The following is a 24,171-nucleotide window of genomic DNA, read 5'->3' on the forward strand; positions in this document are numbered from 1 at the left end:
TCTCTTCATCGATTTCAAAACATTACCATCTTGCTTCGCTTCAGGTGCTGATCCCCGCTTCTGTCTTTCTTTTATATTTCCATGTAATTAAACAAAAATAGTATGCTAATTTGCAAAGGCAGGCTTCCGTACAAGAAATTATAGTTATGATGAGTTATGCAGCATGGGCTCTGCCTGTGCTAAGTCATGGTTGTGAAGAAGCCGAATTGAAAAGCTAAGGTTGCCTTATGAAGCATGTACTCCGAAGCAATGAGACAGAAAATCAGACAGATTTCAAAGGTTTCTGCACTCTTAAAGGGTGGGTCGTCAAGAATAATGATATCTAAATTATTATTGGAGGCTTGGTGAGCTAACCAGTCGGCGTATTTATTTACTTATCTGAGTCCACTTGATAAAGGGGACGAGAGGAGCAGAAAAGATGGTATATTTGGTTTCTGTCATCAATGGTAGATGGCAAATATTGAGAAGACATGTGATGTTGGTGGAAATTTATGAGATTGGGTGTACCTTCGACAAATTGGGACGGACACTTTGATCATTCTTCCCTGGGTCGCTGCATCAATTGCAGCTTGTCGTGAGATTATAAAGTAGTTAATGGATGGAAAATGGACGCACCGAAACAGAACTGAAGAGCATCAACTATAGAGCTATTGAAAAGTCACTGAGATTTGTTAATGATCAAGCCATGGGTATGTGATGGGCAAGACAAAATTTCAATTCGAAAGTTCTATTGTTGGCCTGCCCTCGTTATTAATGGCCAGACTGAATTCCCCTGCCAAGTTGTAGATAAGTACCCTGCAGCTCATTTTAGCTGTAGGTAAGGTGCATTTAAAGAGTTGCGTTAGGACCTGGATCTGAATTTTACCTTGGGAACCGACCCAAAAGAGGATCACTACCGAAGTTGAGATCGTACCCGCTTCTCAATATTTGTAGCCCGGTTTTTCAAGTTTTAACCCAACTCAGTTCAAGTCCATAAACAGCTTACTCGTTCCCGCATTCCGGCTGCCAACCCTAGCCCCTAGTTTTTCAGAGTCAAGATCTATGATCTATCAAGTATGGAAAAAGGAAAAATGTATTTTGGTCGATTCCGCATTAAATTAGCCTCTCCAATAATGAAATATAGAGCCTAAGAATTAGCTTGATCTCAAGGAAATGCAACATGTTGGTTAAGGGTTTCAAGTCTTACGGGAAAACCAATTGCCACCCGTGGCGTAAGAAGCTGAACCAATTAACCATGAACGACGTGAAAACTGAAAAACATCGATAGAATATTATCACCAACACTTGGAGAGAGAAAAAAATATTGATTAAACATGCCATGACCAATTAAAAGTCATGTAGAACCATAACACTGGTTATAAAGCTTCTTCAGAATAGCTTAAAAGTTATATAAACTTGGCAAAATCCATTTCAAGTTGTGCATGCTGCTGCATTGTGTAAATAACCATCCAATATAGTAACTGTGCAGTTGCTGGTTCTTTGTTAATTTTTCTTCGTTTTGTACTTTGTTTCTTGTTCCTTTGTTAATGACTGGTTCTGTGGCTTGGACCGGTACCGCATACTTCCCCAGATAATTTGGGAATGGTCTGATGTTATTCCAGCGTGTAAAACTAAGATCTCAATCAATATCCCGCGCTAAAAAGCATACCTCCCCATAAAGCCCGTCGATTAGAGCATAAGGGTAAATTCAGGCATTACAGTGTCTAAAACACCCCCCCCCCCAAAAAAAAAAAGAGCCTCAAACAAGAAGAAGCCAAGATAATATTATTAATCATTTGACGGACGCCTATCAATAATCAAAAACTCCCTAGCATATATAACTGTAGATAGCTCAATCATAGTAACACCACAACAGCAAAGCCCATAGTCTCAAATCACTTAATGCAGAATGTGAAACCAAAACCAGAAAGGGGACAAAAAAGATAAAGGCTAGAACTACAGCTAGAACTTCCAGCTTTATAGATAGCATGACGCTTAGCACTTCACCTCCTTCAAGGCATAAGCAAAGTAAAGAAACGTTGGGTCAGTAGCACCATCCTTGTAGTAGGCGAAGACCAAGCTACCATCATCATGCATGCTCTCCCCAACAAAGCTGCCAAAAAAAAAATCAACATCAGTAACTTAACTATGATGGTTCACCAAAAGCTGCTGACAGATTACAGAGCACTTACAACTGAAGGTCACTGAGCTTGGAGAGCAGGAATTTGGTTGCTCCCTCGATATGTTTTTTAAACAGCTCTTGCTTCTCTCCCTCGAGTTTTGGTGTCAACAACTTGATGTACCTCTTCATGAAGACAAGGAATTGCTTCTTGTCAAAAGCAGGTTGCTCCTGAAAAAAATGAAGTAAAAAAATTCTTATCCTCTAAACAACACCAAGCAAGTCACCCAAGACTAGAAAGTTTAGGAGGAAAGTTCAGGTGTCCAAACCTGAAGTCTAAACGTGTCAACAATATCAACAACCTTAACAGCTTGGTCATCAACACCCTCATCTTCTCCACCTTCAGCTGAAGGGTTTGCGCCAATGTCTACATCAACTGCTCCTTTAACGACCCACTGCAAGCCAAAAAGATTGTGTTTAGCATGCAGTAAACAACCCAAACTTTGAGCAAAATTAAAAACGAAATAATATATCGCCTACACATTAACATAGAAACAAAAAGGGGGGCAAAATTCAACTAACCTTTCCATCAACTTCCCACAACATTCCATTCTCAATTTCCTTGTATGGGAAGGAGTCCGAGAGAAGCTCATCGCCTACGCAGCGGAATAATAATTAGTATGGTTGTTTTCGCATGCAGCAGAACCATTGCATACCCAAAAAAAAAAAAAGGCTGATAACGATGTATCAGAACTTATGATAAGAGAATTTATCGAGAGAGAGCCAGAAGAACAAGAACAGTCCCACATAATTCGCCAACAAAGATGATGGTCTATGTGAATTCATGCATCAAGTATTGAATCACCATTGTGGCTTGCGCGCAGGCGAACGCGCAGATTAGAACATACATTAATATTAACAATAAGATGGAAAATTGGACTAGCACCAACAGTTTCCACAGGATACAGCACATGAAAACTCAAATTTTCGCCATGCAAAACAACCATTATCCAGAACATAATCTAAGGATCAGATCACCGCAAAACATGTATGTCGATTATCAATTAAAAAGGACAGGTTCAAATATCAAAAGAAGTTCAATAGATGGAGACGATCTTGCGTTGATCGGCGTTCCGAATAAATCCAAACGAAGTTAGTAGAAACACAGCATCTCACATGATAAAAACAAAAACCAAAAATTCAGAAAATAAAAGCAACCTCGTCCAAATATAAAACGAAAGTCACATATAGAATCTAGTAATAGAAAGGAGAACAAGTAACAGCATATGCGAAAGAGAGAGAAAAAACTAATCACGAGATCAATAAAGAAAACCATAGGACGAAGATAATTTATAAAAATTAGGAGAACTTTATGCAAGAAAAATACCAGTGAGGAGGTCCTGGTAAACCAACATCTTCGCTGAGTTACTCTTGGATAGCTCCGAACAGTTTGAAAGTATGAGTAAGAGAAACTGAGAAACAGGGAGCGACGAGGGAGCTAGGAGGGTTTGCTAAGAGATAGACCAAGAGAACTTATAAGCAAGGGTTTGGCCGAGGAGGAGGAGGAGGAGGAGGAGGAGGTGCTTGAACAGAAAATTACGCTTATGGATCTCTCTTTTTCCTAAATGCCCTTACAAGTCCTGCGAGTTTTTAACTTGGATCTCTCACATTTTATTTTTGGGCCCATCATTTTCATGGGCTGGGCTACTGGACCAAGGATTTTCCGCAGACGCAACCTCTGGGCTGAAGAAGGTTTCAATGTTACCCCGGGGGGGGAGTTAACGGGGAAAAAGCTTTTTTCTTTTGAAGGGGCAAAAAAAAAAGAAATTGAAGCTTATGTATTTAATTATATGATTTTGTATATTTATTATCTAATCAGTATAAGATATGCGGGCCAGATGGATATATCATATGGATTTTTTGGGTTAAAAAAAGCAGGACCTTCTATCTCTTCAGCACTGTGTGTCTGTGTTTGCATAGAAACAAGGTTGGGGCTGGGAGTTAATACTACCTCCAGGGTCTAATCCTAGATAACAGAGCTAATTAATTAATTTTAAAAGATTAAAAAAATAAATTAAATTATTTGTAATAGAAAAGTATTGTCTTTCTTAAAATATCCTTACTAATTAAGTGTATTGGCTATAACTACTATTGTTAAAAAAATTATTTTTGAAAAAAAATAAATAAATATAAAAGACAAAACGAATTGGGGTCTTATATTTAAAATTAAAATAAAAGTCAAATGTGATCTTACATTAAGAACCAAATGTGGCATATTTTCTGTCTGCGTTTGACTAGATTATCCTTCACGCTTTTACTTGGTTTTTGGTTAAATTTTGTTGCCTCTCTGATAGAAGCCTGGTTAGTGGGACGGTGACGCCGCTAGTTTATTTCCCAGCCAATGTATTCGAGTCTAAATTGGCGATACGTGCCCCTTCAATTTGTTAATTATCGTGTGAAGCTTTGGTAGGAGAAGAAGATGTTGTTGGCTTTACGTTCAGGCTGATGGTCGTTCTCAACATTGAATATTAATTCCTTGTTTAGAAGAATCAATCCAAAGCGTGTGATCACTGAGCGTGTGTGTGTGTGTGTGTGAAGTAAATTTCTCATAGTGATGAAAAAAATGATGGCACGGGATCACTCATGGAGTGCCTGCAAGCCCATACAATAATGAAACAGATGGCGCACTACTACCTCCGGTCCTAATTATAAGACCCAATTGATTTATTTGAGGAGATTAAAAAAATAAGTTAAGTTAGTTATTTGTAATAAATAAGTATTGTCATTCCTAAATATCCTTGCTAATTAAGTATATTGGCTAGAACTATCATTATTAGAAGGATTATCTTGGAAAAAAATGCATAAATATAAGAGACAAAATGGATTGGGGTCTTATAATTAAAACCAAACAAAAAGTCAAACGGAGTCTTATAATAAGACCGGAGGTAGTATTAATTAGTTGCCGACAAGCAGCTCCAGAAAGAGCTTATCCACCACATGCAAAAATGTACATGAAGCATTTGAAAGTCAAAGCCGTAGTTGCCGCCACGCCAAAATCAGGTACACAGCCATAACCTGAAGCTTCAGAGACTTGGACTGACTCGTGCGCAAAGTAAGCTCAAATAAAGACGGGCATTATAACAGTAAAAAAGTTGCTTCTGCAATGGCAGATGCAGCATCTGCAACCACAGCTCGTTATGTGAACAGGGAGACAGGGACAGCGCCACGCTAAGTTCTTCGCAGCATTTGGTGGTTTAATATGCTTTTTCTTGTTTTTCGGAAGAGTTTGTATCTGCATGAAACCTTGCCCACCGCCAAGTTTAAAAGGTTAAATCATGGGAGCTTAGGTTTTTATTCGAAAGGTAAACAAGATAAAATCACGTCGCAGTAAGACTGAATATAAAAATTGCTTAGATTTGATTCCACAACTTAGGGGTGTTTGGAAAGCATGAAAAGTGCTTTTTAAAAGTATTTTTTTTAAAAATGAAATAAATTTTTTCACATATTTATTTCGCATATTGTAAAAGTATTTTTAAAATCATGATTTTGATTCTATTCAAATATTCCCTTAAATGAGAAGTAGCTGAGAAAATGCATGAAAATTAAAAAAAATAAATTATAAGCAGCTTTTCAATTGTAATTTACATAATACGAGGTAAGTATGTGAAAAAAATTTTATATTAATTTACATAAAACACGTCTATATGTAATTTTAATACAAAAAGACGCTAAAGGGAGCAGAGAGGAACTAATTAAACCAATCCATCGCCATCTGCATGCCCAAACAAGCTGAGAATGCTAGTGCAATTACTATTATGATGGTGCAGCGCATTTTAAAGATGAATGGAGATTATTATATACTCCTTTAGTTATTAATATGGGACATAATTAGTAAATTAATTTTGATCTTAAATATAAGATTTATTTTTTATATTTATCAATTTTTTCTAAATTACCTCAATGAATACTCTCTCAACCATAATCAAGTAAATGAGGGAGGATATTAAGAAAGATGATTATGATGTTTTAGAAAAAAATATGTCATATTTCTTATAATTAACTAAATTACCTAATTTTTTTAATCTAATCAAATTAGTTAAATAGGTCCTATATTAAAAATTGGTGAAGTACATATATATTGATGTAGATAATTTATATTTTATTTTTTAAAATTATATATATTATTATAAGGAAAAACTAGATAAGACTTTTAATACGAACAAGTGGAATTAATTGAGAGATAGAGAAATAAGGGCAGTGAAAGGAAGGGGGCAGCCGATTAGATGGAGAAAGCAGCGTCGTTTGTGGATCTAAGCAGTGTCACTTGCTCATGTCTCGCGCGTCTCCCTCCCACGTGACGCCCATTCATCTCTCTCTTTCTCACTCTCTCTCTCACACATCCCAGTTAAGTTTTAAGTCTCAACTGTCCCTGGAAGGAGGGGGGGGGAGAAAGGTAAAAAAAAAAAAAAAAAAAAAAGTCTACCTACCATCCCTGATCAAAATTAAAGCACGGGGAAATTAGCGAGTCCCACCAACCGCGGTTTGCTCTCGCCATCCCTTCTTTCCTTCTCTTCTCCCCTTTCTTTTTCGATTATCTTTTGAAAAGTAAATACTAATACTGTTTTCCATATTTTTGCTAAAAAAAAAATACTGTTTTCCATATTTTCACTCTTTTATTTAAAACTATAGAACCTTTTTTTTTTTGCCAGCGTTAAAATTACAGAACATTTAATTAATTTTCAGCCAAATGAAAGACTGCCAACAACTTTAAAAACTATCCACTTTTTCATGTCACAAGGATAACGTGATCGCATTTAAATATGAAGTTTTCATCAAATTTTAAATATTCTCTAGGAATACATTTTTTAAGAAAATCATTAGTTACTCCTTTAAAAAATAGTACTCCTCCGGTCCTTAATATAGGACCCAATTCTTGAGTTGGTTTTTGTCCTAAATATAAGACCCATTTCTCATATTTATCAATTTTCTCTAAATTACCCCTATAGATATTCTCTCAACCATAATCAAGTAAAAGAAGAAGATATGGTATTAAGAAAGATGATTATGGTGTTTTAGAAAAAATGTGTCACTTTTGTTATAATTAACTAACTTACCTAACTTCCTTAATCTAATTAAATTAGTTAAATGGATCTTATATTAAGGACCGGAAGAGTATTAAGATATCTTATATATTTTTTATTATTGAAAGAGTACGAAAATATTTTATGACGTTTCACCGACGGAGAAGGGGCTATCGCTACCACCGTCCTCTATCTCTACTGCTCTACACGGTGGCTATGCTGTTATTATTCAAAATCAGTCTTGGTGCTTATTTTAGTGACAAATATTATTTATCGTGGTAAAACATATATCATCTATATATAGTTTTAATAGTTTAAAATTAAAATTTTTAACAAATAAAAAATTATCTTAAAGGAACTAACAGTTAAACAATTACATTTATTTTAAATTATTTAATATTAAAATACCTTTTTTAAAAAGTAAAAATTTAAAAATTTAAATTTTAACTATTTATATTAAATTTAAATGATTAAGATCTTACGTTGTAAAACAGTTCTATTCAGTCGTGATCACATACTCATTCTCAAGTGGCAAGTCACTTGAGCCATTTAATTATGGGAATTTGAGATTAAAATAGAAACTACACCGATTTTAAAAGTAATTTTAATGTGTAAGAGTTTAACCCCCATTTACAATAAAATATTTTTAAAAGTATTTTTGTCTAATATTAAATACTTCTCAAATCCCCACCCACCCGCATCCCCAAAAAAATATATTAAAATGAAAAAGCAATGCGATTCACGCTTCCCCAACGTAATTACCGCAATGGCCTCGTGACTACGCTCCTTCTCCCTAGTTGGTCATCAATCTGCCCGTAAATTACAAAATGAACTTGCTCTCTCGTGTTTTTGTCAACGAAGTGATTCATACGTGGGAACCAAAAAATGGGGTACAGACAGCAATACAAGAACGTGTAACTTTAAAAAAATAAATAAATAAAGGAAAGTACAGAGTTCAGCCGTGGGACCTAGTAACCCAGATCCGTGAGCGATCTTCAGTCGCCGGAATCATCGTCGCCGCCGAAGATCGAAACGCGGTTGTACAGGAGGAAAAGGATGAGGAGGAGGAAGAGGGCGACGCCGACGGGTGATCCGCTGACTCGGTGGATGGAATCGGGTTCGCCGGTGGAGAAAAGGGAGGAGATGAAAGAGCCGCGATCGGAGGAGAGGAACTGAATGGTGAGGAGGAGGATAATGGGGAGGAGGAGGAGGCCCAGGGGGCTGAGGAGCTCGGAGATGGCTTCAGTGATGGCCTCGCCTTGATCGCCAAGAAGGAAAGGAACAATGACAACAATGGCCACCACCAGTGCTAGAAGGATACCATGGGGCGCACCACCTTGTCTTTCTTCTATCATATTGGGGTGCGAGGCTTCTGATACAGATCGGACGCGAGTGCTGTTTCGTGGCGTCGGTGATATGGGGCCTTCAACTAGGTGCTTTTCTTTATGTAGATGTCAGATCTTGTAGAGAGCACTCAAAATAGGGAAAAGATGATTGTACCCCGGGGGGGGGGGGGGAATGAAGTTGCTGAGCAAGTGCTGTGGGGATGTGAACATAAATAATATGGGTGGAAAACAGCATCGGAAGAGTGGGAGAGAGGAAGGAAGCAGATTTCAATGTGACTTGGTATGAATGTGTGTGGAAAGTGGAAGAATGAGGGCCGGACGATGGAGCCACGGTTTGGGCTGATCCTCGCTTCAAAATGGGGGACTGGCCCGTCCACTGAAAATGCATACAGATAGGAATGTTACAATAGTAATTTATTTGTCCAATTTATACGATGGTCCGTCTAATGTATAATCATCATTGCTGGTAAAAAAAATCTAATACTCCTCCGATCCTTAATATAAGACCCATTTAACTAATTTGATTAGATTAAGAAAGTTAGGTAAGTTAGTTAATTATAAGAAAAGTGACACATTTTTCCTAAAATACCATAGCCATCTTTCTTAATACCCCTCTCTCTTATACTTAATTATGGTTGAAGGAGTATCCATAGGGGTAATTTAGAGAAAATTGATAAATATGAGGAATAGGTCTTATATTTAGGACCAAAACTAACTCAAGGATTGGGTCCTATATTAAGGACCGGAGGAGTATATAATCATTTTTAGGCTGTGTTTGGGTGACATCCCAAATCATGGTTTGGAGAATAAATCACCTAAATACCAACCCAAAAATCAAAACTATGGTTTTGGAAAAAGCAAAAAAATTTTGCTTTTGGAGAAAAAAGGAAGAGTGTGAGAGCCTATAGGATATGTATCTTGTTTTTTTTTTATAAACATATTTAATCTTATATTTTATAAATATATATACATATTAATTATTTATTAATTATATTATCTTATGTATTATTAATTATGTTAATAAAAAATATATTATTAACAATTTTATTCCTTCAAATTAAAATATATCATAAAATCTATTTTTTCTGTAATTATCATATTAACTTATGTCTTTTTTTTAGTAATTTGTATATATAAAAAGTGCTTCTGATAACAACTATCCAAACACTCTCATTTCTCAAAATCACTTTTTCATAAAATCTATTCTTTCTAGAATCTATTCTTTCCAGAATCTATTCTCCAGAATCACTTTTTTAAACCACGATTTGGTTTCATCCAAACACACCGTAATAAAGTTTGGGAAAAATTATTTTATTATCGCTTTTTGTTAAAGATACATGGTTATCATGTACTACAAAAATGCGATTAACAAAGCCTTCTATAACTGCGATCATTTATATTTTTTAAAAAAAAGACAGAGAGTCTAAGCGTTCTCTTATTGATTAAAAGACAACAAACAGTAATAAACTATGACGACTCACTTTTAGTGGGGAAATTGGAATTCCAATTTTGCAAGGGTTGTGAGGTGTTTAACGTAGATCATATATGATGGGGGCATTGATGAACCAACAACGGGAGATAAAAAAAGGCTTGCATTTTCCAGTAACATAGAATTGCATATGATAGCAAACTTTTCAGCGGCAATTATTTGACCAATGTACATCAGCCATACATCTCAATGCAATGAAGAGAGTAGGAAGAGCTGCGAATGATATTTTGACATCTATTTATTATTTTTCTTGTTACTGAACTGGCCGAGCTTCTTCTGTATGTATTCGAAATCAAATTTTCTTTTTATTTGGAAAATAATGATAATTTTGGTGGCCTAAAAGAACGAAAGAAGAAAGTACATAAACCGGCTGATGCACCAATTGAGGAGGGTAAAGCTAGTCAAATGTTGAGTGAGGTACTTGTGGTGGGTAAGAGTGGATAGAATCCTTCCACGCAGTGGCCGTGTTTGGCTTCACATCGCGCAAGCACTGCCACACTGCGCTATTACACTTAAAGCCGCTGCCAAAGGCAATTTGCCACACTCTGTCCCCACCTTTCATTCTCCCCTTCGCTTCAATATAACACAGCTCGTACCAAATCGAGGATGATGAAGTGTTCCCAAACCTGTACAGAGTCATGGATGATGCTTCCACGTCCTGTTGCCTCAGCCTCAAGTTTCTCCTAACGGCTTCGATCACAGCCCTGCCCCCTGCATGTATGCAGAAATGCTCAAAAGCCTTGTTGAAATTTGGTGTGTAGATGCCTGTTCCTCTTGTTATCCTCAGTTTATTGCAAATCAAGGAAAACAGATACATGAACTGCTCCCTGTACGGGAAAGCCAAAGGACCCAGCGAAGCCATATTTGTTTTTAGCGCGTCCCCAGCCACATCGATCACCTTTTTGGATATCGACACCCCTACTTCATTCTCTGGGTCCACGTCCATGTATATGCAGCCATGAGACTGATCATTTTGTGCTTTGGTTGTTCTCACGACATGCTTTAGCCTATACTTGGCCCTGTGCTTATCTTGGACCCTGCTCGACATCAATACAGCAGCTCCTCCCATTCTGAAGAGGCAATTTGTAAGCAACATGGATGGGACTTTACCATTGTACCAATTTAGACTGAGGGGCTCTATGCTTACTATGAGGGCCAAGGAATTCCTGTGAACTCTTAACAAGTCGTTAGCCAAACTGACCGATACGAGGCCAGCACTACATCCCATGCCTGAGAGGTTGAAGCTCATGACGTTGTTCCTCATTCTGAACTCATTAACCACCATGGCACTGAGAGATGGGGTAGGGCAGAAGACGCTGCTGTTAGTGATTAGTATGTCTATGGCTTTTGGCTCGATGTTGCTTTCCTGAAGCAGCCCCGCAATGGCCGTAAACATGGTTGTTTCGGCCTCCTCAAGGGCGGAGGAGAGGGCTTTTGTTTTGGGAATGCAAGCAAGAGATGGAGAAATGCAGGTTTGCTCACTGTACCCGGATTTTTCCAGGATCTTGCACTGAAACGCGATGGAGTCCGGATCCATCTTGTCATAAACCATACTCTCTCTGAACATGGACAGGGATAGCCTATAAGAGCTGGGAGGACGATAGCAGGAATAGTCCATCAAATAAATGTCCACTTTTCTTCTGTGCACAAGGTATAAAAGCGCCAGCAGTGCAAAAGCCAATGCCATGGTTAAATGCGGGGAAGATGAGAGAAAGAGCTCTATCACAGTGTTGGCTGCTGGTGGGATAAACATTTGGACCGAGGAAGACAATACATGGAGAGCCATGTCATGAAATTTAAAGTGAATGTGCTTTTGTTTTGGGCAGCATATATGGTTGATCGGCGCTGGCATAATGAATGTCACGATTATGTGACCTGAGGTAGAGAGAAAAGTTTGTGGGGAAAGAAAGAAAGAACAGAGAAAGGAAGTCCCCTGGGAAAAGAAAAGGGGCCAAGCACGCTATTAGTGCTTCCCCATAAAATGGTCATTACCAGCGGCACATGGTCACACGGCACTCAAGCTCAATCTCCAATCCTCGTGTTCCCTTGACGTATATCAGGCCCAGACAAAGGGATTTGGGCCAGATCATGAACCAGTGCCGGCCCATTGGTAAGGAAGCATCACAAGACACACGACGAATGAGAGGACTATTATTTAGAATTTTGAACGGTGAGGAATGAAGTGAATGACGAGAGAGAAGTGATGAGCGTGAAATCCGAGTGGTGTGATAACGAGAATATCAATTTGGGAAAAAAGAAATGGGAGGAAATGTAGGAAGGAGTAGGAAAAAGGAGAGTGGGGGTGAGGAAAGGAAGGAGCGTCGTGAAGACTGGCTTGGGAGGGTGGATATATAGATATATTTATATAACTAAAGATTAAAGATGGGAGACAAGTGGGGATCCAATCCAAATTCCTATGGGCAGTGGCAGAGGATAACCATGAAGCTGATGTTGCCACTTGCATATTCGCATTATTCCCAGCGGCGGTTGTTGTCCCCCCACATAATATTATTTTCGTCAACTGTCTTCGGATCCTCCGCACCCACCCCAAAAACAGCTCATTCGTTCTCGCTCTCATTCACTGTTGGATTCACATCTAAATGTGAAATCCCAACAAGTCTCTCTCTAATTCTGAGGTGACATGTCCCCACACTCCCTATCAACTCCTGTTCATGCAGTTTCATTTTCAATCTTATTTATAAAAATAAGTTTCAAATTTAGTAAAAGGTATGATTCATTTGACAAGTTTAAATTTGAATTTGTCTTAACAAACATTTAATGTATTTTTTTTTAATGTCATCTGTAATTATTTTTTTCTTGTCATTTTTCTCTACACATTCTTTTTCATCGTTCTTCTAATTTGTTATAAGGATATATTTGAACACCAAAACATATTTCTAACATATTTATTGTTTTAAATCAATTTTAAATAATTGTTTGTTATCTGTAAATTAGCTATTTGAAAATTTATAACAAATAGTATTGATTTTAATATGCCAACAATGTTTTTTTATATTTCCATGGATGTTGTACTTTTATTAATTAAAATTAAAGTTACATGTCATGCAATTAATTGTCATGCGACTTCCCTATGTGGTAATCTTATTCTTTTAATTAAAAAGTTTTATTCACAAGATTTTTAATGTATAAACTAGCTATGTTCTTTGATATATTATTCAGAATCTGATAATAAAATTACATTACTTAAAATTTGTGGCAGCTTATCATGATTATTATGATATTATATGATATAGGATATATAGGGGATCGGCAGTAGCTGACGAATTAATTTAAGAGTATGATATACCAAATGTTTTTCTGAAGCGATAACAATTGATAAGCCTTCCGTGTCCAAGGAAAAGAAATCACAAAATTATTCTTATGAAGTGTAACAATATACTCACTCCGACTCAAAATATAACCTAAACTTTATCTATTATATTTATCAAAAAACTAATTAAGATCAATTTAAATCAATAAATGTGTAAGGCATATTTTTTTTTCCTAATATATCCGTATTAATAAAAAGAATAAGTAAAAGATGTAATAAATGAATTAAAGAGGAGAGAAAATATATAGAGATAAAATTAAAAAAATCTCATTAAATACTTGGATAAAATTAAATATTATCTTAGAAAAAAACTAACCTTTTAAAAAAAATTTAGCTTATATTTTAAACCGGAAGCAGTACTATTTTGAGATAATTATAGTGTTCATATTTAATTAAAGTAAAGGAAAACTGCGCCATTATAGCGGGGCGCAAAGACGCTCCCACTACACACAGAAAACCTGGCATAGTCCAAAATTAAGGTCGGTACGTGTCCGCCGCCTCACATTGCCTATAAATAACCGCAGAAACCTGGAAACCCTACTTGCACAGGGAGAGGGAGACGAGGGGCAAGGGTGGTGGATAGTGGAGGCTATTGGAACGCTGCCACCTTAGCTCTCACAATGGCTCGTTCTCTCTCTCAATCGAAGGGTATCGTCTGTCTCGTTTCCGACGCGCTTAGCTCGACTCTTCATCGGCGAGGCTATGCGGTTTCTGCATCTCCATCGCATGTCCCCCTGAACGGCGGCAGAATGGGGAAGCTCGAAGACACATCGGCCACGGCGACCAATCAGAGTTCGTCAGAGGCATCCTCTGCATGGGTTCCAGATCCCGTCACTGGTTATTACAGGCCCATCAATCACTCCCCGGAGATCGACCCGGCGGAGCTCCGACTCATGCTTTTGAACCCCAAAGTCAGGTCACCCACCCACTCCACTTGAAATCTGTTTTTTACTGGCTTCGAATGATCGATCTTTTCAACGTTATATGATACTAGTACTATTTTCTGCTGCTGCATATCTGTCACGCATGACCAAATTACAATTTTTCAACATAGAAGAGTTCTTGATTTGATTTCCATGTTAACAGTTGTATTCTCAATGCTTAAAGAATTTATTATTTTTCCCTGCTTTGGTTTTCGAAGGATTTAAATTTAATTTCCGGGCGTGGCGACGCTGCGATGGTACCATGTAGCTCCTGTGTTAAAATCTGACGATTTTACAATATCATAACTCCTCACTTGACAAGGAAATGTTGGCAACAAAAAAAATAAAAATAAAAGAACCAACTAAAACTAAAGTGGGATCGGGTCTGTCCATAATTTAGATACAATGTCCCCAAGGGGCTGCTCGATATCTGGACATAATAAAACATTTAAAATTTAATGTTAACTAATCTTCGGCCATGACCCGTAACTATAAATTATTCGTTGTACCCAGCATCAATTATCCATGAGTCGAGTTCATTCTCCAAGCGTTCTTTATGAAAATTGACAATATTTTTTTCAAGTTAAAAAAAAACTTCTTTAAACTGATTAAAATTGCGTAAGTTCAGAGATCAACTTTTCCTTAAGATGATATATATATATATATATATATAATTTTTGGGCTTTAAAACTATGAATTATCAATATACACTTCCTAAATAATGATCCCTTAAGGCTATTCAGGGGACGGGTTCCTTTTAGAAAACAAATTGTAATTTTGGGTATAGATTTTTTTATATATTATATTGTTTTTTTAATTGGGCTTATAAAAATAAAAACATTTAAAAAGTTTAATTATATAGCGTAAAATATGTAAAAACAATATTGTGAAAAAATATCACAAAAGAAATACTACATAATAATTTTATGAATTATTTTATAAAGAAAGAAGATTTTATTGAGATAAAACCGTAACTTATGAGCAGAAAATTACTATAAAAAATACTTATTATTAACAAGTAAATGGAATAATAATTATTAATAAATAATTTTTTTTTCAAAAAATATCTTGAGATTGGGCAGGACAACCCGTCCCCGTTACTGTTTTGTTTAATGACTGGAAGGGAACAAGTTAAACACTTTCTGCCCCCACATTTGGGCTGACATTGATGCCCACAATCTGATTCCGGGAAACTTCTTGTATAGGCGGAGGCCTGGCTATTTAAGATGCTAGAGAAGGAAAACACGAGGAAAGTAATGGACCATGGGCCGCAAAAATAGTCCCGATCGGTCTCAACGTAAGAGGAAGCCCGTTAGCCCATGCATCTCTAATATTTCCTTTTTATATGCCTGACTTTATTAATTATTAATATCACCATCAAGATGAAAAGCATATTGGATTTATTTCAAGCTATGATCTCATAGAAATGCAGGGGAAAGGGTGCTGTTTTAACAGTGTTTCATGAGCAAAAACAGTTGGAAAGGCGCTGCTGTTTTTCTTCTTTTTTTCCCCCCTTTTTTTGGGGAATAAGAAGGCAAGCTAAGCTTGAACAAAACAGCCATGTTCCATCTCGAAAACAGGTTTCCTAATAGTTTGAGGAAGGGTTTGGATGAAACTCAAATTATGATTTAAAAAGTAATTTTACGGTATATAAAATAAATAAATAAAAAAATTTATCTCGATTTAAAAAAAATATTTTTTTAAAAGTATTTTTTTCCAAGTACCAGATACTTCCCAATACTACCACTTAGACGCCGATGCACCATTTCAGCGAACAGGGGTCATGACTGTGGAGATGGTAGGCAGCAGCCGCAGAGCAGGATTGAGAATCGAATAAAGCTGCACATTGGGCAGCAGAAACTGACTCCCTGAGTCCCCCCTCTAAGCTATGCTATTCCTCACCCTTTTCCCCTCTCTCCGTTGCTCCGCTTGCTCATGGCTCTCTGAGTAGGTGAAAAGGGTGGCAAAACAAAAAACAAAACAAGTGTGGAACATTTATTGCATAAATCATAGGAGTGGTGCTGGGTTGCGGTTAGGAAATGGATTATTTTAGTTCTGATATTGGTAGATCAATATCATTCTCTCAGTTTCTAAAACTTAGCCTTATTTTAGTTCTTTGAAATTTAATATAATTTTGATCTACTTAAAGATTTTTAATTATTTAAACATTGTTGTGGGTCATTGAAACGTTGTTTTAAGACATTCAATTTGAGGAATTAAATATAAATATCCATTGAAATTGCACATACAATAATTAAATACGAAATGATCGCCCTACCAAGTGAACCGCATGCTAGCGATCTGTACGGTAAATTTGTGGTAGCAAACGTCGCAGATAAATAGATTTGGGTGACAGTGCTCATCGAAACTGTTCAGAAGGTGGAACCATTAATTATCACCCCAACCTAACCATCCTGTCTTCAGGCGCAGCCTTCCTCCCTCCTTCCTTCCTTCCTAACCACTCCTGTCACTCATCTCCATCCATCATTCTTCTTTTGTTCTCTTCTTCGTTTTTCCACCCTTATCATATCATGACAATTAATCAGCACTATAATATCTACAGCAATACTATTTTAAAGTTTTAAATAATACTCTTTCCATCTTAAAATTTTTGTTTAGCTAAGGTCTAAGCTTAAGGCACAGCCAAAAAAACAATAAACTCAACCTAATTTTATATTAAAATACAATTTATACTCTTCTTGTTACCATAAATTTTTTTCTCCTCATTAATAAAACGCTTTTCTCAATTAATCACAAAACAATTCTTCATTAGTAGATCCCCTCCACCCTAGACTTTTCTTGAGGATTGATAATTAAAAAAAATAGTAAAAACAGATTACTGAAATAAAAAAATCACAAATTAAAACCCATGACAATATTAGCATAAGTTTTGATAATAATAGTACGAGTTTTGATAATAATTTTTATAATCAAGTTTGTGTACAATTTTTCTATTTTAAATGTCTTTTTTTGTGATTTTTTCATGATAATAATTTGTTGACACATTCACTTTCAAAAACTCTGCAACGATGTCATAAGGGTGCAGGGTAAAAATTGAGAACGAAGAAAAGCATAGAACTTAGATGCATGTGGTTGACAAAACGACAACATACAGCTAGCTTTGTATGCAAAACAGAGGAGATGGATGAGTCAAAGGAAAAAGCGTCTTAAAAAATCACGAAGAACCGCAAGAAGGCGGATCCTATAAGGTTTCAATATTAAATGCAATGCAGTAGCAAGATCCTATCATTGAAAGCCATCCAGGGGACCACCTTACCTCCAACCATGTTCTCTTTGACCATCCAGTCCTATTGTTTTCACTTTTGTTAAAATTACACCAACCATCCCCCATTCCATGTGGCCTTCAACATAACGTTCCCAATTGTATCTCTCATGTCTGCATCTTCTCTTCTCCTACGCCCGCACCCAAACAAGCATGTGTGCGCATGTGATCTCTCATTGTACTCACATTCAACTTTGACTCCACACTGATCAATTCCACTCCCCAACACCACACCCCAGACAATGATAATACGGACCAGGATTCAGTGCGAGAAGCAGATCCTCGCAGCGAGTGCGTCCAGACACGTGTCGTGGCGAGACGCGTAAGATTCGATTAACGGTGCAAAGCTAAGCAGGTGACAGATCACTGATCAGTGAGGTGACCGAAATCTCTCCCCCAAGATCCTGATAATGCAGCCAGGGTCACAGTAAAGTAGAACCACAGCACATTGACACTAGCGGATGTATTGGGAGTTTTCTTTTCTTCTGTTTGCCTTTCTCTGAATCTAGACCCTTCACACAGCGCCATACTCAGCTTTCATAACATGAATATCAACAATAAGATGTGACTGTCCAGCGAATATTACATTCCAAAGAAACTCAAAATGATTCATGGACAAGATGAACAAAGGAGTAAAAAAGCAGAGTAATTTGTATTATTTCAATAAGATCCCCCTCCATTTCCTGTATTTTGTTGTTTCCTTTTCGTGTGTGATCTCCCCTACGTTTCAAACGCCGACGGCAAGCAGTGAAGGAATATCGGACAAATTTGGTTTTGGCGTCGTGGCATTCTTGTGATCAGAAGCATCCCTGATGATATCCCTCTTGCTTTTGGTACTGAACGCTCTCATGGGACTCGCAAATGCCCAGCCCCAACTTCTTGCTCGCCCATGGGAGATGGCCACAGCCGCTGATTTCCCATTCCCATGATCATCCGCAGAGGATGACACCCAGTACGAGGAAGATGACGACGACGAAGACGACGAAGTCATCATGAGCCCACTGAATATGCCAGCACATTTCACTCTTTCCTTCATGCACGGATGGTGGTGGTGGTTGACGACGGAGGAGGCAGCCATGGCCCTCGACTTACCTTCGCGTTGGGATTCCACCCTCCGGAGAGTGCAGTCTCCAAACCCGGTGGAGATTCTCTCGAAGAAGTCGCCAGAGAAGCTTCTGCTGCCACACCCGACAGATCTGGATCTCGACACCTTGCGCTCAAAGGATGAAGCAGAGGCTGTGGTTTGGCTATTGGGACTGTCATCCTCTTTCCCGCCAATTTCAATCTTCCTTCCTAAATTGGAACCCAAGAACTTGTCCTTCTGCTTCACCGAACTTGAACCTGTAATAGCCGGTGTGATTGTGGAAATGCGCGGGCTGTTACGACTGTCTCTGAAGCTCTTGGTACCCGATTTTTTTGCGGGAGCAGAGGATTTAGAAGGAAGATAAAGAAAGGACCAAAACCCATTTCTTTTTCTGGGGCTGAAGTTTTCGATGACTATATCATCATCCTCCGCATCATTCAAGAACTTCCCCATCCTGGGAGTAGCAGAGGACTTGCTTCGTTTGAATATGACATCGGAGGCAGAAGACGGCGCGGCCGACGAGGAGGAGTTCGAGGAAGCTTTCTTGTTCTTCCTGGCTAAAAGAAAAGGAAGGCGGACCCGTCGGGTGTAGTACTGGTTGTATTGAGAATCGGCAATGCCATTTTTGACAGCAGAAACAGGACGAGCAGAGAAGGAGAGGGAAGAAGAGGAAGGAGCAGCACAAGCGGCAGAAGCAGGAGCCATATCGGATCTGAAGGAAGGGGAAGAAGATGATGAGGAAGAGGGACGAACGGGGAGAGGGAAAGAGGAGGAAACAAGCTTGCCAAGCTTCTCTTGAAGGCAAAAGGCGCAGATCCCTCCAGGGTTGTTTCTGTGAGGATGGTTGCTGCATTGCATTCCATCACCCATGTCGTCGTCACCGGCGCCAACTCTCCCTCCACCTCCTTTGATTCCTTCCGTGCGAATCATACCTGCAAATATTTGATTTTGATGGCAAGGCAGCTAAATTTCGCGGACGGCAGCAGATGTTTTCTCTTTTCTGCCCCAACCCCCCTGAACGCCTTTTCAGTAACAGTGAGGGAAAGAGAGGGATAGAGGGAAACGGCGTTGGAAGTGAGAGAGATGGCAGGAGTAGAGCACGTGGAAGAGAGAAGTGAGCAAGGAGAGTGTATTAAAAAGAGTGAAAGAGACAGGGGAGGGGGGGACTGAAGAGAAGGAACAGGCCGAGAAGTAAATATTATTATTATATTATTAATAATCACGGTGAGACTTGTGCAAGTGTGCAGCTCCAAACCGAGGACCCTATAAAGGACGCTTCTACTCTCAGCGTTCCCCTAGTTCCCTTTTTCTTGTATCAATGATATCTTCGCTCTCTATTTATTTTAGTCCTTTCGCACCCTTGCCTCGTTTTAACTTTTTAGTAGTTTAACTAAATTGTATTGGCTAATGTTCGTAGTCCTTACACTGTATCATGAACTGCTGTAGAGGAAGATTAAAATCGAACCAGTCATGTGCTGTCTTTTTCCCGACTGTACACGGAAGGCATGCTGGGGTTGAAACTCCAGCAAGAAATCAAAAGACAAAAAGACAAATGCGAGCAGATGATCGTGATGATCACCACCCATGGTGTTTTGGCTTTTATGCTCACTGACGAGAAGATAATAACCTGACCATAATGAGCTTTGGTGATGGGAAAGAACAAATATTGCATTATTAAGTGTCCAGCAAACTGACGAATGACGGCAAATCTTTTATTGTGTAAAAGTTCAGCTCCTTCACCGGTCACAACCCCAGAACTCCACTTCCAGTTCCACGTCTAAAATTAAAGCACCCACAATTTTTTCTCTCTTTATTTTTCTCACGGATCTAGCATCTGAAAATTGATGTCAGGTCTCACCAAAGCCCTCGTCATGCGGTGAACTTCATTCGCTCAAATTATTTGGAGCCATTTTCACTGGTGGTGGAATGCCTCGCGCGCATGGGAATATTAGAAAATATGAAGAGGGGCGAAACAGGTCAGGATATGTAGAGTATCGTTATCTCATCATCACCGTCATTATTAATTGTTAGTGACATTCCGAAGCCAGCTTAACTATAAAAGGTGAAAATTTCTGTCTGTGGAGAACTGATATCTGAAAAAAGTTAACAAAAATATGGAAGGCAATTGTAGACATTTGACGGAAAGCGGGGAACATTGAAAGGAAATTTGCGTGTTTTCGCTAGCTAGGGTTCATAATCATATGATCTTTTGCACATAATCTATTTCGATGAACATTATATGTATATACACTCACACACAGACACCGTACTTTGCTCGTCGACAGATATATTCATGCATTATTTGCTGTTTTAATCTGGAATATTATATGGAGTGGGGGTCACGGCAACCTCAAATTTCTTTTAATCTGGAATATTGTTTTTTTACTTAAAAAAAAAAAAAGAAGTGCTCCAAGAAATATCCAACGCCTAAGTGGTGTGTGTGGGTGTGTATGTGCATATAAATATATATATAATCTTTGACCATAAAAAAATATAAATATATATAATCATGTTGGTGTCTGGGACAAAATATATAATGAAAATAGGGCAAGATTTGACGTAGTGATGGGAAACTGGTTTAATTAATTGCCGGAGATAATGCCAAGCTGCTATTGATCAGACGATACGTATTTTTTTAATAGAATCCAATAATTAGTAGTATAGGGAGCCAATAATTAGCATAATAAACCGAACAAGTAAGAAACATGAAAGAAATATATAATTAGCGGATGAATATGGATCGACTTTTATAATTAAAAAAGAAGCTAGAAGCGGCCTTGCCGGCAGTGGTTTGCCTGTTCCCCGTAGCAAGAAGCCAAAGTGGAATGTGGCTGGAGTTTTTTTTTTTTTTTAAATAACTTTCCGTCTTTATGCGAGTCTTTTCATTTGAGAGAGCGTTCCCTGTCCTCGATGGCTGGGTGCATCGGAGTTCCTCTCCTTGTGACGGTTGCCGACTATGATGGGTTCTGGGTTTCCGACGTCAATGGAGGTGAGTTGATCCCGGCAAGATTTAGTATCTGATGACAGTGAGACCAACGGCTGGAGCGAAGACGTTCGATATTCGGAGGATGACAGGATCTGGGTATTTGGAGAGGTATGATTCACAGATTATTGGCAAGCAACTATTGATTCTACTGAGCCAAGAGCCTCAATCCTTTTATGTGATGTAATTCTTTCAAGTCTGTCTGCATATCGTTGCTTGAGGATCTGAACCGGTATGAACACATGGACGCTTTTGTTTGTGTTGGGCTAAGTTTTTCCCCTCTGTCACGATCAGTGAAGCTAATTCCTACTGTTTATTCTACGTTTTGGGCTTTTGATTGGACTGCATTGTAACTGGCTGGGTTTGTTTTCTTTTTCGGAGTTAATGAATCCTCATGTGGTGAATGACGTGAATGAATTTTGAAGCTATGGTTGGACTGAGATCGTGTTTGAAACTAATCAATCGGAAAGTTGTGTGCAAGATATCAGTGAGGGGGTTTTGAGATGGATTAGTTCCGCCCTGTTATTGGTTGATTTGAGTGTTTTTTTTTTTTGGTAAAGGATTTGAGTGTTTTTCCCTAATGCAAGCTATGTAATTTAATGTTTAAATTTAAAAAATAGGAGTGCCTGGCCCTGGCGTATTTTCTCTATGATATGGGTGCACTGGCACGGGCTTTTCTACGGTTAATGAATTGAAACGCTTCTTTGGCCCATAAAAGAAAAGCAGGTCAAACTAATGTTCGGGTTGAAACCCCCCCCCCCCAAAAGAAAAACAAAAAACCAAAAAAGAAATCTCTAATTTCCATAATAAATTGCTCTTTGACTACTCCTCGCAATTCGCACTAGCGGCTCATTCAGTAACAAATCCGCTCCTCCCTGAGAGTCCTTTTAACTGAAAATTTTAACAATCACATCAAATTTAGCATCCACCGAATCGATGCAGCAGTAGTAGTAGTACGCAAATATAGACATGAAACATATATTAATTACAACTTAAAAAGTAAGTCTAAAAGTCGGAACCCTCTTCCGTATGATTTATTCGCATTTATTTATACGTACAAGCTCTTGTTTATATCATGAGCTATGGTCACGCGGTGGAGTGGAGAACAAAGAAGCGAGAGACGGAGAATGTGCGAGTTCAACGCGTGGAATGGGATCCTCATTTTTTCATCGTAAAGAAATTTTGTAAATTTTAAGCAGAAGAATAAATATTGAGTTTATATAATACTACTCCATTCAGAAATATGTGCGCTTGTGTGTAAGCACAGGTCCTTGAAAGATGTTTGCGTAGAGAGAAAGAAACAAGACATCGGATGTGATGCTTGGGCAATGATTTTGACGGGTAGAGATAAACAAAGGGCAGAGCAGAGAGCTCAAGGGAACACGATGCTTGAGATTGCCAGTTTGAAGTTTGAACCACAAAATGTTTCTGAGGACATTATTGGCAAGCTCACGCCCAAAATTCATTATTGGTCCCACCCCGAATTGTCATGTATTTTACTCATTTCATGGAAACCACAATCTGTTCACTCCTGAGCCTTAGAATTCACTATATTTCAGCATATTCCAGGAAACCGCTCTATATCTTCAAAGAGGTTGTGGAATACGGGGCTTTTATATTATTCACCTAAATTATTTCGTATCGGTTGGGGAAAAAAAAAAAAAACCTGTATCGATAGCGGGGGGAGAGCTGGTTTTAGGCGACAAGTTGAGGAGGAGAAAGTGAGAAACCTACGAAATTTACTTCTCATTTTGGTCACAGCATCCTGAGGTAAAGTTCAGAAGAAAGGCAGCATAGATTCGGCCCAACGGATCGGTTTTATTGTGTGTGGGTTTCCTTTTTTAGTGAGGAACAAACAACACTTTACCAGCCGAACGAAGAAAAACTTTATTTAAAGTCCATCGGGCCCATACTGAACAGGTCCGAATCCCTCCTCACGCATACGTATAAGACGCATGTACGTAATAGAGGCCCGGAGTGCTTCCCGAAAAGAAACAAGAAGCGCAAGGAAGAATCTTGGGCGAGTGAGCAGAGCATGGACATGAAGTCAACGAATGGCTTTTCCGCTCCTAATGTTTGGGAAAATAAACAGAATAAAACACAGAGAGGGGGGAGGGGACATGAATGATGATGAGAGAAGAGAGTGTTGTTGTTGGGAGGCTTCTTGGTCGAGCGCGGTGGGTGATTTTGGATGTCTGTAGATTGCATACGCACACCACCACCTGCTGCGTGGCTCCCCGCAAAAACCCACTTCCCTTTGGCACCTTCATCGCCCATCCATCGCTATTGTTATCGTTGTCATATACAATGTGCAAGATGATACGTATACTGATTATCGGTGATTTCGTAATTACCATATATATACTTAACCCTCAGCATGACATCGCCCACCGCTAGGATTAGCGTGCAGCTTAGAAACACCGACAGCCAAAATGGCATGTTCTTCACGTTCCTCCTCCTCATCACTGCTTTCTGCACATCATTCTATTTTTCCTACCTACTTATCACTTCACTCGCCCGCTCCCCCAAGCTTTCTCGTCAAATAATTTTAAC

The 24,171-nt window shown here is 38.5% G+C and overlaps 5 protein-coding genes across 5 annotated transcripts; 1 reads left to right on the plus strand and 4 right to left on the minus strand.

Moving 5' to 3' along the window:
- Positions 1–1,741: 1,741 nt before the first annotated feature.
- LOC114742807 (translationally-controlled tumor protein homolog) lies at positions 1,742–3,619 on the minus strand. Its single transcript, XM_028931019.1, has 5 exons — positions 3,486–3,619; positions 2,681–2,754; positions 2,428–2,553; positions 2,172–2,329; positions 1,742–2,092 (listed from the first exon to the last, which is right to left on the minus strand). The coding sequence occupies exons 1-5, from the start codon at positions 3,511–3,513 to the stop codon at positions 1,975–1,977; spliced, it is 504 nt and encodes a 167-aa protein (XP_028786852.1). The 5' UTR covers positions 3,514–3,619; the 3' UTR covers positions 1,742–1,974.
- A 4,337-nt stretch (positions 3,620–7,956) lies between these two features.
- On the minus strand, positions 7,957–8,641 carry LOC114742804 (uncharacterized). The gene has a single exon (XM_028931017.1). It carries the CDS (start codon positions 8,532–8,534, stop codon positions 8,175–8,177), a length of 360 nt encoding a protein of 119 aa, XP_028786850.1. The 5' UTR covers positions 8,535–8,641; the 3' UTR covers positions 7,957–8,174.
- A 1,732-nt stretch (positions 8,642–10,373) lies between these two features.
- Positions 10,374–11,800, minus strand: LOC114742815 (probable 3-ketoacyl-CoA synthase 21). The gene has a single exon (XM_028931032.1). It carries the CDS (start codon positions 11,798–11,800, stop codon positions 10,412–10,414), a length of 1,389 nt encoding a protein of 462 aa, XP_028786865.1. The 3' UTR covers positions 10,374–10,411.
- A 2,165-nt stretch (positions 11,801–13,965) lies between these two features.
- Positions 13,966–14,283, plus strand: LOC114742817 (late embryogenesis abundant protein Lea5-like). Its single transcript, XM_028931033.1, has one exon. The coding sequence runs from the start codon at positions 13,966–13,968 to the stop codon at positions 14,281–14,283; it is 318 nt and encodes a 105-aa protein (XP_028786866.1).
- A 3,054-nt stretch (positions 14,284–17,337) lies between these two features.
- On the minus strand, positions 17,338–19,676 carry LOC114742947 (uncharacterized serine-rich protein C215.13-like). Its single transcript, XM_028931177.1, has one exon. It carries the CDS (start codon positions 19,563–19,565, stop codon positions 18,279–18,281), a length of 1,287 nt encoding a protein of 428 aa, XP_028787010.1. The 5' UTR covers positions 19,566–19,676; the 3' UTR covers positions 17,338–18,278.
- Between the last annotated feature and the right edge of the window lie 4,495 nt (positions 19,677–24,171).

This window comes from Neltuma alba, unplaced genomic scaffold, assembly GCF_004799145.2.
Source record: "Neltuma alba isolate B1F8T4 unplaced genomic scaffold, ASM479914v2 tig00003893_pilon, whole genome shotgun sequence".
NCBI lineage: Eukaryota > Viridiplantae > Streptophyta > Magnoliopsida > Fabales > Fabaceae > Neltuma > Neltuma alba.